The 17,386-nt window shown below is 37.2% G+C and overlaps 1 protein-coding gene across 1 annotated transcript; it reads right to left on the bottom strand.

The window, feature by feature from the left end:
• Positions 1 to 680: 680 nt before the first annotated feature.
• Positions 681 to 15,830, bottom strand: LOC149847258 (putative receptor-like protein kinase At1g49730). Its single transcript, XM_089993780.1, has 9 exons — positions 15,749 to 15,830; positions 14,483 to 15,052; positions 2,794 to 3,093; positions 2,451 to 2,712; positions 2,312 to 2,364; positions 2,151 to 2,218; positions 1,842 to 1,931; positions 1,457 to 1,541; positions 681 to 1,216 (listed from the first exon to the last, which is right to left on the bottom strand). Exons 1-9 carry the CDS (start codon positions 15,828 to 15,830, stop codon positions 681 to 683), a joined length of 2,046 nt encoding a protein of 681 aa, XP_089849906.1.
• Positions 15,831 to 17,386: the final 1,556 nt, after the last annotated feature.

The following is a 17,386-nucleotide window of genomic DNA, read 5'->3' as shown; positions in this document are numbered from 1 at the left end:
GATATGAATACAACCCAATGTTTAAATTTCTAAAAATAGATTGATAAAATTATGATTTTGCCCTTAACTCCTTTTTTCCTTCATAATTGTGAGTAAATATATAACAAAATTCGTTGAAACAAGAAATTCATGTTATTTATTCAAAAATTTTGTGGATATTTCACACACTAGTTAGACATTGGTTAATTTTTCTATTTGTATTTAATCTAAAATTCTGCAAATAAGAAGACACCAAAATTTTACTTTCAATTTAGTCTTCATTGCTAGATTTAGCTATCATGATGCTTGGAAAGAAGAGATTATACTTTATACTGGTTTATATATATTGTTATTGACAAAATATAAAAATTGTACAACTCACATTTTTCACTATTTGTGGAACTTCGTTGTTGCCACACCTACACAATACAGACAGAGATGGACAAAAGCACGCATGCACGCTATATCTAGACAAGAACAAGATTCATTTATAGAAATAATAACTTTGTGATCAATGACACCTTTGAGAACAAGGCTGCTGCAGCTCAATTAAGAGGGACCAACATATTCAACAAAAATAAAATACCTATGCCTGAGTTGATTGCCCAGCCCATAAATGCAACTCTTGGAATTCAGGACCAATGCAGAGGCCACAGCTGCCAGATGAAGATAAAGAAGAGAATTGTCCATCTCTCATACTTTCATACTGATAGACCGGTTGGAGATGGAGGTGAACCTGTGTCAAGTAAAAGGCTTCTACTACAATACGACCTGGATGTACTGGAGGATGACTGTAAGTACCGTGCATCACCGTTTTGACTTATCACATCACTGTTCCTTTGAAATTTCCCTTTACCCCTCGTGCCTTCTTCCACCCCATCTTCATCTTCTGCAACATGAAACAGACTTCCACGTACAGGATCCAGATTCTCTTGGAGCAACCTAAGAACCTGCTTGATTGATGGCCTGGATCTTCCTTCTCTTTTAGTGCACCATTTCACAACTCTTACTATAGTTTGAAGTTGTTCAAAGTCATATGCATCAGAAATTACTGGATCAACCATCTCAGGTAGGCTCGATGCTGATGTCATAAATTTCCTAGACCACTTCACCAGGTTCCTGCTCTCTTGTATTGCTTTCCTAGCTGTGACCAATTCCAGCAACAACACACCATAGCTGTATATATCACTCTTCTCTGTAAGTTCCTGTGTCACAACATATTCAGGATCCATGTAACCTGCAAAATAAAGCCAGTTTAACATGAGAACAGAAATAACAGCAAGTTGGAAGGCACCTTGGCATTTTGTGTTTATTTGAACAGACCCAACCAACAAACAAAACATCATTACTATGCAATTTGCTCCATTTGACCCCAGCACTTTTGATGAATACTTGATTCAGACTCCAGGTAATTCACTAAATTGACACATCTCCAGTCGACCTCAAATTCTTCTTACATGGGACTAGTACTACATACCTGGAGTTCCTCTTATATCAGTGTTTACTGGTTCGAAGCTGACTGCACCAATCCTTGCAGCATGCGCAAGGCCAAAGTCTGCAACCTGTGCATGTTACACATTTATCTTACAATTTCTGGAAGTTTGACAATCAATTGCTTGTATAAAAAATATATAAAGTTCCATGCAGCAAGCTTAATACAGAAATTAATATGATTCATGAAAATTATATTTGCAATTGTTCAGACATAATGCAGTAAAAGCACTTGTAGACCTGCCATATTTACATGAAACTGAAATGTTAAATTATCTCTTTCCTATGTAGTTGTCATCTCTTATAAAGGGCATTTAATGCTTGCAGATATGTTTCCACAAGGTGAAAGAAACAATGGGGAAGATGTTTACTTTTGCAACAAAGTTCTCATCCAGCAGAATATTGCTAGACTTTATGTCTCTATGACAAAGAGGAGGATCACAGTAGAAATGAAGGTACTCCTGCCAGGATAAAAGATGTGAAACAAATGTCATTAGAAAGGGAATTGATTTTCAGTAGAAGAACTTAGTGGTCTGCTTCATGATATAATGTCATGCCAACTTCCAGCCAAAAGCACAAGCATGGTGTCTGTTCGCTGGCTTCTGGCTAGACTCAAAAAGACATATTTCTATAAGCATAACTTAATTAGATGAAATATAAAATAGAATACCATATATTACCAGAGCATTGGCTACATCTATGGCAATCTGGACTCTTGCCTTCCAGCTTAGTGGAGTTTTTCCAGGGGCTGCATTGTACAAAAGTGAAACGCTACTGTGAATTAGCCATATTTCAAGAAATAAGACTCCTGACACACAAGAAAGAAAGTTTAAAACATTACAATGAAGATGATCCTTCAGGCTTCCATTTTGCATATATTCATACATCAAGAACCTGTTTGTAGTCATACCAAACTAATTATGTTAATAAGAAAAGAGAATTTGATGCATGAGACTCAATGCTAAAGTCAGAAAAATCACCTCTCATTTTGCTCAACACAGAAACCTCTAAGAGCAACAAGATGACGATGATGTAGCCTGCCTAGAAGTTCCATCTCTCTGCAAAATTCATCCTCTCCTTGCTCTGAGATTTTATTCATCCTTTTCACGGCTGCAATGAAACCATTCTCAAACTGAGCTTTATAGACAGTTCCAAATCCCCCTTTCCCTATGATGGTACTGAAATTGTTTGTTGCCTTCTTCGTCTCTTTGTAGCTGAACCTTCGGAACATTGAGGAAGAACCTGCATTAGTGTTATCAATAAGACTGTTGTTTCCTGTACGAATCTCAAACAAAATAATCTCAACCAAAACAAAAAACACACCTTCCTGACATTTTGGAAGTTTCCAGTGAGGACGAAAATCTTTCCATGAGCTAGTACTAGTGCTAGCAGATCCCTTAAGTTCTCTGTTTTTTCTATGTATAAGAAGTATCAGGATGATCAATAACAGAATAGCCATCCCTGTAACAGCAATGCCAATACCTGGCACTAATGTGAGGCGATATGGATGGTGTTGCTCTTTCTTTGGAATGTAGACTGGTTGACGATTAGGAACAGGGGAAATTATGGGTGAACTTGGAGAAGACTCAGGTGTGAACACCTTTGGAGGTATCCCAGACACCACTGCAGAGACAATGAGTTCACAATAAATTCTGACAGGTATGACTTGCAATCAACAATAAACAAATTATTTAAGATTTCTAATTGGATAGTTTTTTTGTATAAACCACTGGTTAAAATGCTTGTTTAAAGTTAGCTTCAGTTCTTTGCATGAAGCAAAGCCATGAAGATGAAATTATGAGTGTGACTGCTGTCAACACTAGATTAATATTTGAGATTTCCAAGATCATATTTGTTATGAGAGCCCAATATATCCAATGCCAAAGATAGTGTTACAGAGTAAGTTTCAAAACTGTTCATGACAGAATGAAACCATAGAGGCACTGTCATAAAGAAATCGGTCCTACACCATCCAATAAAGGATAAACAAGCATAAAAATTATCCAGAAAGTAAAGATATTCAATCATCCCAGTTCTTAATGCTCAATGTGTGAGCTCAAGAAGAACAATTGAAGAGTTTGTGTATGTTATACAACAATATAACTCAAGAAAGCAAAGTCATGGCCATGCCCCATAAATAAGATGAGCATTTATGGTATCAGGCGAACAGCGTAGCTGTCCTCGCCGATTCCTTGCTCAAATCACCGAAGAATCATGAGTGAAGAAGCATCCGATTGAAACTCGCCAATTTTACACCGAAAATGCTAGAGGGACACCTCGACAATAAATCAAGCAATGAAAAATCATGATTTTTCCCCATTCACCTAAAAAATGGTAACTTTCTCCGGAAAAAAGGTAAGAAATCCTAAGAGATGATAAGAAAATGCCTAAAAATAAGTTTTTGGGGGTTTTTCCTAATCTTTTAATTGGATGTGCAAAAAGGATCGTTTTTTCCCAAATATTTTCATCTCAGTATGTGCCTTTTTTGGAAAATTTCATCTCCACAAAAAAATATTGATGTGCTTTTTATTCTTCCTTGATTTATTTCTTTACGAAGCATTTTGGCAGGTGATTCTTGATCTTTAATGCTGAAAATGTCATTTCTAATGGCATATTTCAAAGCTTTTTCATGGTTCCACCGATACTTCTAAGGAAAGCCTTAGCTTTTACCACTGCAAGTGAGGTTCTCTTGCTCCTCAACTATTTTGACAGTTTCAGATGGAGTTACCAGTCGAGGAAGCGGGAGCGGGAAGCGATACGAGAAACGAGAGCGGGAAGCGAGGCACTTTCAAAAATTTAGGAAGCGAGGAAGCGTGGGACTACTTAGAAGAAAATTCCAAACCGTCTCGGAAGCGACCTAGGAAGTGAACCGGAAGCAACCTAGGAAGCGAACCGGAAGCGAGGGGGAAGCGAAAAAAATGGAAAAAATGGGGAAGCGTGGGGGAAGCGCGCTTCCCATAAAAGGGAAGCATGCTTCCCAACAAAGGAGGACGCTTCCCCTCACGCTTCGAAAGCGCGACGTTTCGCGCTTCCGAAGCGCACTTTCCCTTTTACCTAGGCGCTTCTGGTAACTCTTGTTTCAGATACATGTTTGTCATCTTCCATCATTTTTTTTTTCACAAAATTTTGCTGTGGTTACTCAATGAAGTAAAGAAGTGAGTCCAAAATTTATTTGAGCAAAGAAACACTGGTCAACAACATTTAATCAGTGATTTATTTATCTATTGGAAAGGGTTTTCTTGAGCGTCTTCTCATTTTTCTTCACAAAATTGTGTATTTTCTACTTTTTGCATGAGTTGGAAGAAATAAGTAATCATTTGTGCAGAAGGGTATCTTCAAACGAGGTAGATGTGAGAGTTATTTGTTCCAAGGTTGTAAGTATCATATGGTAACCCATATCAGTCGGGCCCAAAATAAGATAGTATTGTATCATATCGTAAAATTCGTAAATCTTAAAATCATAATAAAAATTTAAAAAAAATCATTAAAAAGTAGCAAAAAATCTAAAATATCATAACACATGAAACAATGATGAAATGCACAAAATGCAACCATAAAATCGGTTTTCACTCATTACTCGAGTGCCCCATTATCATGCCGGATCATTTGATGTCATCTTCTCCCAAAAAAACTCAATAAGAAGCAAAGAATAAGGTTTTTTTTACCTTAACCCACTTCCTTGAGTGGAAATGCACTCTTGATGAAATCGCAAAAGCCCTCTCCTTTGCACACGGATCAGCCTCCAAATGACTCTCATGTTATGTCACATGGGTGCAGGTGCGACACGAGTGCGGTGCAATTTCAAAAATTTTGGACACGGGGACTCGGCTATATATATATATATATATATAAGACTCGGTCAAAGTTGTGCCCATTAGGAGACAGATGATGAGTTGTGAAGCTTGATTCAGGGTTTTTTTCCTTACAGGAGGAGGGGGGGTTCCCCCGGCGCGGGCCCCGCTGCACGGTCAGTGGGCGGGCGTCCAGGGGGGGCCGCCCCCCCCCCCCCAAGAAATTTTTTTTAATTCTGTAGCCCAGAAAATAAAAAAAAAATCAAAAAATGGACCAAAATGATTGTGGGTGCATTGACCGCACCCAGAGTCGGGTTGACCGAGTCTGAGCCGCACCCGTGTCGGTGCGTGTCGATGCGGGTGCGTCGACCTTGGAGTCGAGTCTGAGTGACATAGCTCTCATGGCTCCTAGAGTGTGTGGATACCTCTCTAATAACCTCTACACAAATAAGGGAATCGACCCTCGAGAGGTCTTTAAAATCCAAAAAGAAAAAATTATGATTCAAGCCTTTTTAAAGTGCGTTGAAGGTGTATCGTATGATACGGTATGATTGTGAAAGTATCTTCAATAAGATACTAATATCAAGACCTTAATATTCTTGATATTAAACCCACCACGAAAGCACAATAAGAACACTTTAGAACACTTGTGCACAAAAAGCACAACCCACAAATAACTCACAAATGCACAAAGGCATAAAAACAATGGAATCGATTTATTGAGAACTTGGGCTTTGACTCAAAGCCATAAGAGAATACAAGGGGAGAGCCCCTATTTATAACCACACAAAAAGGAGCCTTGGAGGGGCTCCACTCATAGACGTTGGAGCCCCTCCAACGGTCACAAATGTGACCGTTGGAGGGGCCCAACGTCTATTTGAGTGGGCCCCCCAAGGTTCCTTTAAGTACAAAAAATAAAAAGAAAAATAAAGAAAAAGAAAAACTAAAAAGAAATTACAAATACATTCAAAAAGTGAATGTGCGTAAAATGGAGGAAAAGACAAAACTACCCCTACGACTAAATAAGAAGAAATATATATATTTTATATATATAATAAGTAGATACATATACACATATATTAATATATGTATATGTATTACCTTATATATATAAAATATATATATTACATTAGGTGATAAGGTACATAATTTAACACCCCCCCTCAAACTTAGGGCAGGATGACCGAGAGTTTGCTAAGAAGAAAGTTGAAACGCGGAGCACACAAGGCTTTGGTGAAGAAATCCGTCAATTGATATTCGGACGTGACATATGGAAGGTCAATGATTCCTTTGAGGTACGCCTCCCGAACGTAGTGACAATCCATCTCTATGTGTTTGGTCCGCTCATGAAAGGTGTGATTTTTAGCAATATAAATTGCACTTTTGTTGTCACAGCAAAGCTTGGTAGGCCCTTCAATAGTGATCCCCATGTCTTCCAACAACTGATGAATCCAAACGATTTCCATGGTAGTAGTCGCCATGGCACGATATTCTGCTTCAGTTGAGGATAGAGACACCTTTTGCTGCTTCTTACATCTCCATGAGATTAATGAGTCTCCTAAGAATACACAAAAACCGGTGGTAGAGTGACGGTTATTTGGGTCACCTCCCCAATGAGAGTCAGTATAAGCAATTAATCTCAACTCAGAAGAAGAAGACAGAAAAACTCCCTTATTAATAGTGTGCTTTAGGTATCTTACGACACGTAAGATAGCACCCATGTGAACAGAAGTTGGTGCATGCTGAAACTGACTTGCCGTATGCACCGCATGTGAGATATCTAGTCTGATGATACTTAGGTACATCAACGATCCTACTAATTGCCTGTACGGAGTAGGATCAGAGAGAGAAACACCATCATCAATCTTCATTTTAGCTCCTACTATAGCAGGAGTTTCACAAATTTTATCATCTGTAATACCTGACCTGTCAATAATCTCAGATGCAAGCTTAGTTTGAGACAAAAACTATCCTCTATGAGAGTAAGCTACCTCAATTCCCAAAAAGTAAGTTAAGAAGCCTAAGTCAGACATTTCAAACTTATCCTTTAAAATGGATTTTATGCTTTTAATCCCTTTAGAATCGCTCCCAGTTATAAGCATGTCATCCACATAAAGTAGTAGAATAACAATCCATGCATTAGATTTTCTAACAAACAAAGCAGTATCAGTAAAGCAGGATGAGAAATTATTTTCTAACATAACGGAGTTAAACCTATCATACCAAGCCTTGGGAGCTTGTTTCAAACCATAAAGTGCTTTCCGAAGACGAAGCACTTTCCCTTTAGGATACTCCATTCCAGGAGGAGCATCCATATATACTTCTTCGTTTAAATCTCCGTTTAAAAATGCATTTTTAACATCCATCTGATAGATGTTCCATTTATTGATTGAAGCAACGGTTATAAGACATCGGACGGTGACCATCCGAGCAACGGGGGCAAAAGTCTTCTCATAATCAATCCCATATTTTTGACCATATCCTTTTGCAACTAAGCGGGCCTTATATCTCTCAAGAGACCCATCACTCTTAATTTTGACTTTAAAAACCCATCTACACCCTATAGCTTTCTTATCTTTAGGAAGGTCTTGAAACTCCCAGGTCTTTGCTTTCTTTAGGGCTTCAAGTTCATTATTCATAGCGACTATCCATTCCGAGCATTTTCGTGCTTCCTCGAAATCCCTAGGTTCTATGTATGAGTGAATGGCGCTTAGACAGGCTCTATATTTTGGTGAAAAGGACTCATATGAGATAAACCTAGAAGGAGGTCTTCTTGATCTTTCGGTCCTACGAAGATTTCCTTCACTTGAAGGGGTAGACTCACTATCATATCTTTCGAGAGCACTTCTAAAAGTATTCCTATCTCTATGAGAGTAGGTTATAGGATCTCTATGTTCTTCATTGATATGTTGATCAGAATGAGTTTCATTATTATTCAAGTCATTTTGATTTGTTTCATCATCACTAGTATCATCATCTTCAGTTAATAAATCAAACAGAAAAGAATAGTCTATATTCTCGTCATTGGTTTCAAGTTTTTCGAAACCACTAACATTTTCCAAAAAACTTACATTTCTGGAAACATATAGTTTATCACTCTTAACATCATAACAGCGAAAACCTTTATGAGTTTCAGAATAACCAAGAAAGGCACAAGGAATGGCCTTAGGAGAGAGTTTGTCATTTTTATCAGTAAGGACAAAACATTTACATCCAAAAACTCTTAACCTGCTATAATCAGGTTCTTTTTCATATAATTTTTCAAATGGGGAAATCTTGTTCAAGTTTTTAGATGGAAGTCTATTTATGAGATAGACAGAAGTAAGAGCGGCCTCCGCCCAAAGTTTTTTCGGCATATTTTGGGAAATGAGCAAAGTTCGTGTGGTTTCAATAATATGCCTATGTTTTCGTTCAGCCAACCCATTTTGTTGGGGGGTTTTAGGACAAGACTTTTGATGGAGAATTTCATAGTTTTCAAGATAGCTTTTGAATTCATTGGAAAGGTATTCACCACCCGAATCGGTTCTAAAAATTTTAAAATTTTCATTGAATTGATTTAAAACCATCATATGAAATGTTTTAAAAGTTGAAAAAACTTCATGTTTATGTTTAAGAAAATATATCCAACTAAACCTAGTGAAATCGTCCACAAAGATAACATAGTAAGAGAAACCTCTCTTGGATATCACCGGAGCCGGACCCCATACATCGGAGTGAATAATTTCAAAAGGTTTTGTTGTAAACATGGATCTTTGAGGAAAAGGAAGACTTCTCATTTTTCCAAGAATACACTCATTACAAACAAAATTTTCATTACAAAGATGCTTAATAAAAGGCAAATAAGAGATTTTAACAATGTTGGGATGACCCAATCTCTTATGCCATACATGAATATCTTTGTTTTGAGCAACATTACAAAATTGATTCTTGGGAATTTTAAGAAAATCAACATAGTAGATGTCTCCTCTCTTAGAGCCTTCCCCAATCAATTTCCCGGACTGGCGATCCTGTATCCAACATTTATTAGAAGAAATTTTATATCGCAACCACAGTCCGAGAGTTGAGAAACGGAAAGTAAATTTAAGTTCAGTTTTGGTATAAGACGAATTTTTGGGATAAAGAAGTCTTGTTTTTCAAAATTGCCCATTCCTTTAATTTCAAGAGGGGTTCCATCCGCCGTTGAGACAAAAGATGGAAGACAATTTTTAGAATAATCAGAAAGAAAACAATGGCTTGGAGTCATATGAAACGAAGCACCGGAATCAAGTAACCAAGATGTCTTACCAAGAGAGGAAGAGGATGACATAGCGGCTCCAGAAATGCCTCCTTTGAGAAGAGGTTGAAGAGCATCTACAATTTGATGAAGCGAAAGAGGTTCATTTGAAGTTGAAGGCCGTTCCTCCGATTGAGATGCTAAAGCCGCGGCAAGAAATTTCTTCCATTTGGGACAATTGGGTTTGATATGTCCCGGTTCTTTACAAAAATGGCAAGTCAGTTTGCTATAATCTCTCTTGCCATATCGATCATTTTGCCCTTGATTTTTGAAATGGGGCGGTTTGTAGGTCTTCAAATTATTTTCGGGTCTTAACACGGCATTAACCACTTCATAGTCATTTTGAGAAGGTGTAGCAAGGATGCTTGGGTTATTTTTACTAATTCCCATACGTGTTTCCTCACCACTTAGCTTGGTGATGACATCTTCAATAGATGGGGAGGTGAAAGCCGATAGAAGAGAGGACCGAATTTGCTCAAATTCGGGTCTAAGACCATTTAAGAAGTTGAAAAACCGATCTTCCTCTAGTTGTTTGTGCCTTAATTCAATAGCTTCTCCGCTCCATTTTGGTTCGAGCATGGCAAGCTCGTCCCAAATAGATGACAATTCGGCAAAATATTCCCGAATAGATAAATCATTTTGTTGAAGAGTCAAGGCTTTCTTTTGTAGATAGTATTTGTGAGACAAGTCCCTTGACGTATACATTTTTTCAAGGTATAACCAAGCTTCGGAGGCCCTTTTAAACTTAATGATGTTGGCATTGATCTTGGTTTCTACGGACGAAAAGATCCAAGACAATATTTTGAAGTTCTTCATTTCCCACTCATCATGCCTTTTGAAATATTCTTCTAAGGGCTTTTGTCTATCTTCTCCTTCAAGAATCTTAATTTCCCCTTTCTCTATAATAGAAAGCTTGGGTTCGGGTTCCGATATGGAGCCTTGAACGTAACCCCAAAGGCCTTTCCCTTTGATATGGGCTTCCATATTGCCGGCCCAAACATGGTAGTTCGAACCACTAAGTTTAAACCCAAGGGAGAAATGGGAGTCTTTTTCACCCATTAGAGAGAAGAGAAGATGGAAAATAATGCGTACCTTAACGGATTTTCAACCTTTTCTTGACAAAAGTTGCTTCTAAAATATTGCCCGAAGTAAATGCTTCACTCAAAAACTTCACTAGCTTGAGGGCACGTTTTTCGAGGTGCTTCACAAGAGACGAGATGCACGATCCTCTTTCTTCCAACGAGGCTCTGATACCATGTGAAAGTATCTTCAATAAGATACTAATATCAAGACCTTAATATTCTTGATATTAAACCCACCACGAAAGCACAATAAGAACACTTTAGAACACTTGTGCACAAAAAGCACAACCCACAAATAACTCACAAATGCACAAAGGCATAAAAACAATGGAATCGATTTATTGAGAACTTGGGCTTTGACTCAAAGCCATAAGAGAATACAAGGGGAGAGCCCCTATTTATAACCACACAAAAAGGAGCCTTGGAGGGGCTCCACTCATAGACGTTGGAGCCCCTCCAACGGTCACAAATGTGACCATTGGAGGGGCCCAACGTCTATTTGAGTGGGCCCCCCAAGGTTCCTTTAAGTACAAAAAATAAAAAGAAAAATAAAGAAAAAGAAAAACTAAAAAGAAATTACGAACACATTCAAAAAGTGAATGTGCGTAAAATGGAGGAAAAGACAAAACTACCCCTACGACTAAATAAGAAGAAATATATATATTTTATATATATAATAAGTAGATACATATACATATATATTAATATATGTATATGTATTACCTTATATATATAAAATATATATATATTACATTAGGTGATAAGGTACATAATTTAACAATGATATAGGCCCGTGTTGCATGATACGTCATATCATTTTTCTAAAAAGTAATGATATGTATCATAGCATATCGTAAGATATGCTACGATACGGACAACATTGATTTGTTCTGCTTATTCAGTGTTATGAAGAGTTTTTCTGTAATTTGGCAATTCTTATCCCCAACCTGATTTATAGCCCTGAAGACGGCTACATTTTCTGATCAGATCAGAATGTGGGCAATGCTTGAATCCTTCTAGTACGATATGTGACCCTTTTGGATGGTAGGATAGGCAAAGAATTGGAGCTTTTCACATTATGCAATTTTGTGACCAATAGCTCATATATTGGTAGTGTTCTTGAGATGTTAACAATTTGTGCTTATTGGGCTGGTCTAACTAGTAATAACATATGAAGAGTATAAAATCTTTTAATGTGTGATTTCTTATTCGAAGGAGCAATGGGGAGCATTTTAGTTTTTTTCTAGAGGACAATGTTTTTAAGTTATGAATGCACCTTGTTTGGGTTCCTACTTCACAATAGATGTGAAAAATAGGTGGTAGCTCAAAAGAGATCTGACACCAAATTTTTAAATTTTTTTATAAGAATTTATCCTTTTAATTTTCACTTTTGATTTAAAAACATAAATAATGATCTTTTTGCAGAATAATCATGCTTTGCCAAGGATTTTAAATAGCGAGTTTAACCAATTCTTTGGCCAATTAATCACGATTTGCCAATGGGAACTCTTCCATAAGAATTGCCGAGGGCGAGTTTGGCTACTATGCAGGCAAAGAAAAATGATTCAGTACCAGTTGCTATTGTTTAGTTGATGACGGTGCACTGTGCAGTTGAGAAACAAGATAACAGTACTTCTGAACATTTTCTTTGAGGATGCCACCATCAACTGCATGGTAATGCATAATTAGATGGTAGAAGCATATCCATGTAAGCAACATGATTCAGTATCCATTACTGGCCATCTCATCATGTAGTTCAAGGTCAAAGAAACATGTGCTTGTTTTGTATGCATGTGTCACATTATCTTGCATTTGTTGAAATCCGTCCATCACTTATCCTAGACCATTCACTAATTCCCAATCCCATCTCCCAAATCCAGGCTACCAAAAGCGGGGAGGTGGGGGAGGGAGGGAGGGAATTCAGTGAATCATCATCACCATCTTGGATATGGCTCCCAAACGGATGAATTTGGTATTTTCAAAGGGCTTTTGATTGATTAGAGAAATTTCTCCCTAATTTGAAATTTGATGAATCTTGGCTTGATTGAGGGGTTTTACTTGTGATTATCCAGGTCAGTTTTGATAGGGGAGTGGGAACATTGAGTCTGAGGACCATTTGAGCCATGTATTGAGAGTACTTTTGGTTTGTCTGATAAATTCACTCATTCCTTGTGTTTTGGCTGTCTTTTCTTGGAGAAATCAGGAATAGAGGCTGGCAGAAGAGGTACTTTGTGGTTATGTTGGGTAAGCTCAGAAGTTTTGACAAAGACGAATCTGCACTTCCAGGCAGATAGAAACCTGTATAGTTCTTTTTTGACTCTCCTTTCTGTTTTTACTGTGGTAATAAGGAAATGTTTCAATGTGAACTGGAGGGTCATTACATGATGCAATGATGAGTGCTTTGGCTGTAGGAGTGTAGACAAGGGTTGTGAGTCCAAAGGGGGCACAGTCTTGATATAAATCAAGCCCAATAGGATCCAAACCTAAACCCTGACCACATGCAAACAAAGGGGAAAATAAAAGTAAACAAGTTCAAAGAAAAGAACTTCACTGAAACTAAGAAAAATAAAACTAAAAAAATGAATAATAATACATGAAAAACAAAAATAAAAGATTTTTACTACACCAGAAAGTAGTGTCTATCATGAATCCCAGTTTTTCTGCCATTTCAAATGAAAATTGCCAGATAATGGGGAAATTCCATGATCCAAGCCACATAGATCGTGAACTTAGGCAAAATACTATGCAAATTTTACACATATACAGCCTATATATTCAGTATTAACCAGGATTTTAGAATGTGTTGCTATTTATCAAGGTTTTTTACATGTATCCATACTATTACTACGATACACCAAAGAAAGAAATAAAGAACACAAGTGCCTCTCAGGAAACAAATGTTGAAATAACAACTACGTCCCCACAAGTTGATAAACAACATAATAGTAGAAATTGCATAGATTAGGAATTTGTCTCTCAAAAGCAAGAATTGAAACAATAAATTTTTTTCATGATGACAATAAGGAGGTTAAGGATGCTAGTTACATTTGATTGGATCAAATCCAGCATAGTAAAATCAATATCTTCAGATTGATCCACACCTTGACAGAATGAAAATTATAGATTGAGAAATACAACCTCAAGTATTGCAGCAAATATCAAGAAACATCATATTCATTAAACTTTCCATTTCTTTCAGAGAAACTGCCCAAGATGTCACGCTAGGTTAAGACTGACATGCTAGGGATTCAAAATATTGTCTCAATAAACCAATAAGTGACTTTAGGAGCAAAAACAAATGATTATCAGGTAGCAAGCAAGTCTTCAATAGATTTATAAGTACATGAAGAATCTTAATAGAAGCCCAATTCCTAAACTACATATAGGACTGATAGTATCAAAACACACACTAGTTGTAGATTCAGGGTAGCCGAGACTAGTTTCTGCCAAGAACAATCGATTACCAGGTAGGAAGCAAAACTTAAACAAAAAAATTGAAGAATAATCAGGTGATCAGAGGAATATATATATATATATATATATATATATATATATATATATATATATATATATATATGTTTGGAGTAAAACCAAGAAATATGGTGGGAGACTTGATAACGATCAGATAATAGTCACTCAAATAGTTTGCACATGAAATTCATATTTGATGCAATACAATTAAAAACACAGCAATATCCAAAATATGCTTTTGTTTGCAATCAACCATTCATTCTGCTTGATGTGCAGTATTAAAAATGCCATTATAGACTGATGTAAACAAATAATGCAAGAAATAGAATCAATAAATGGAAATGTCATCCTTCATGCAGATGTTCAATAGCATATAGTTGATAATGTAAAGATACCTGGTTGATTACTGAGTCCTTGAACACCAAAGAAACAGCTAGCAATGTCAAAAGTTGACACATTTCGACTCTGACTAGCAAGTGTAGCAAATGATGCATCTCTGCAAGTGCTCAAAGTCGCATTATCTTCAGCTCCTACAAGATGGTGAAGATACGGGATAGTGGCATTTAAACACCTCCTGCAATTTTCTACTTTTGAAAGCGACATGTTACAATTAACGATGACATCCTCAAATTTTGGTGATAGAAGCATTTCCATGATTGTTATTCGCCCATCACACTGATAATCAACGGGAATTTTCACCCCCAGATAGCAATATTTGGTTGCATTGGATGGTACACCATAGAGTTCTAGTGTCTCTGAAACAGAAGTAAGGCAAACATCAACCATATCTGAAGGAACCCCGAGTCGGCCGGTTATATTGGCATACCGAGCTACAGCAACAGCAACAAATGCATGAATGTATCTGCAGCAGTTTCCTCGGTCTTGTTTAGAACAAGCCGAAGCTGCTGCTGGGAAGTTGGAGCCACTCAGGTCAAGAGGACAACCTGCAGAATTATTAGCAAAGCCTAAATTCAGAGTTTCACACTACTAGTTTCAATTCTAAGCAACATTGCCTATCCCATCTACTCATTATTTTCACTAAAAGCTTTTGAAACAATAATTGGAGTTGATCAAACATTGATACAAATGCTTGAATACTTGGCATAAGTATGTGTGTGCTATTTATCCATCAGGATACCACGTTCTTGGGTGTCCATTATTTCAACCTGAGTAAACCTTAGTCGCAAGTAAACCAGAAAGTGGTTATATGCATAGTGGTAAACCATGTTCATGAAACAAGAATATTCCTAGGTGTTAAGTATTTCTTTTATTGTACTTTAAATAGATAACCAAAGATTTTATGTTGTGTGTCTTCAAAGAGGTACCAAATAAATGTAGAGGAGCAATATCACATGAAACCCACAAGAAATTAACATCGGTGGTTTATGTAAAGCTTCCATATAGGGGAAAAAACAGTCTCAAAGTCCAGTACAGAAGAAAAACAGAACAGAACAAGGGGCAGATACCATTTTGAGGCTCTGAAAAAACAAAGGGGTATTGTCCTACAGGAGCACAATGGGAGAGACCAAAAAGAAGAAATGCCATAGTTAAATGAGAAAGCAAATGCTATGCAGGCACCAATGTGATAATGAGCATCACAAACATCGGAAAAAATGGGTTGTTTATTTGATCCTTTAAATGAAGAATAAGAAGACACCAACCTGCCATTATCAGCTGCACTTGCCAAAAGAAAGCAACCAAACCCACCGCCACCACTCTCTCTCCAGACACCAGCATTGCCATAATCACTTGTTTGCTCTCTCTCTCTCTCTCTCTCTCTCTCTCTCTCTCTAGAGGAGCTGCGGGCGCTTCTCTTTCAGTACCAGGAGAGGGGAGAGAATAAGACGCGCACAAGGGGATACTTAAAACTTTGTTAGGAGTATCTTTTTTGTAAATATGTGTGTGAAACCGGTTCCGACAATGCTTTTGAGGCGGGTTTTTGACTCCCAGCCTCTCTCTCTCCTAAAATACTCGCAGGGAAGACTGTATGGAGCGAGAACTGCAGAGAGAGACACTCTGCGTGCGCGTGTGCCTGTAGCAGGGGCCCACCATTGATACATTATTAAATGCTAAATGGTCGTGCCCAGTGGGTCCCACCACATGAGCACCTTCCGTGCCCTCTCGGTCCGGACTCCACGCACCGCCTACACCGACGCTCGCCACAGCCACGGCATAAACCTACGTCACAAGGACACGTCTCGAAGGACCAACATGCTATTTTCTATGTAATTTTGCAACAAAAACAGTACACAATGGTATACGCTTGGAGTATCCTTGTGATAACCTATATATATATATATATATATAAAAGCACTGAACATACTAAGCCCCATTTCTCTGTACTATAGTTTTGAAGTATTTTATGATAGATCTAAATCGTATAGCATGCTCGATTTAGTGGGAATAGACTCTTGGATCATGTTTTTTCAAGTAAAAAACATGTTTATATGAGCTGGGAAAAACTGAAACCTTCATAGTATTACCGAAAAAACTGTTTACAGGTCAGATTCCAATGATTCAAAAGCCGATTCTCACTAAACAAAACCTATAGATCACATCTAGGGTATTAGATGTGAGAAAAAATACCAAAAAAAAGCGATTTTGAGGGGCAGAGAAAGTCAGTTAAACCAAAAGCATTACTCTCTCTCTCTCTCTCTCTCTCTCTATATATATATATATATATATATATATATACAGGAGAATGATAACCTCTCCAATGAAAATTTTTTTGGTGTTTTTTTCAAAATTTTGATTGTATAGATGTATTCAGCATGATTGATTTATAAATGACACTTGAATCATGAATTTTGGATAGAAAAAATGGTATTCAGAGCCTCAAAAATTATGAAAAAGTGAATGTCATTGATTTTGAAACTTATAAAAACTCATCCATGCATCGGAATCAAATGCTCCAAAAACTGATTCCTATAAAAACAAGCATATAGATCACATTTATATGATTAAAATTTTAAAAAAATACCAAAAATTCAATAAAGCATCATTGAGGAGGTTTTTATTTCCCTATATATATATATATATGAGAGAAGTAAACATATTAAGCCCCCTTTTCTCGTTTTTGCCTCATTAGGCCTCATAGTTTAAAGTGTTTTATGATAGATTTGAATTGTTAGATGTGTCTAGCATGCTCAATTTAGTGAGAATCAATTCTTGGATCATGTTATTTTGTTGAAAATGTAGTTTTACGTGGCAGGAAAATTTGATGACTTAATAGCCATTGATTTTGGATCACCAAAAAACCTTGTATAAAGGTCAAATTTGGATGATCCAAAAGTGGGTTC

This window comes from Nuphar pumila, chromosome 2, assembly GCF_984573655.1.
Source record: "Nuphar pumila chromosome 2, dmNupPumi1.hap1.1, whole genome shotgun sequence".
NCBI lineage: Eukaryota > Viridiplantae > Streptophyta > Magnoliopsida > Nymphaeales > Nymphaeaceae > Nuphar > Nuphar pumila.
Note: the sequence above shows the minus strand (reverse complement) of the source record. Positions and strands in the feature narration are given on the sequence as shown.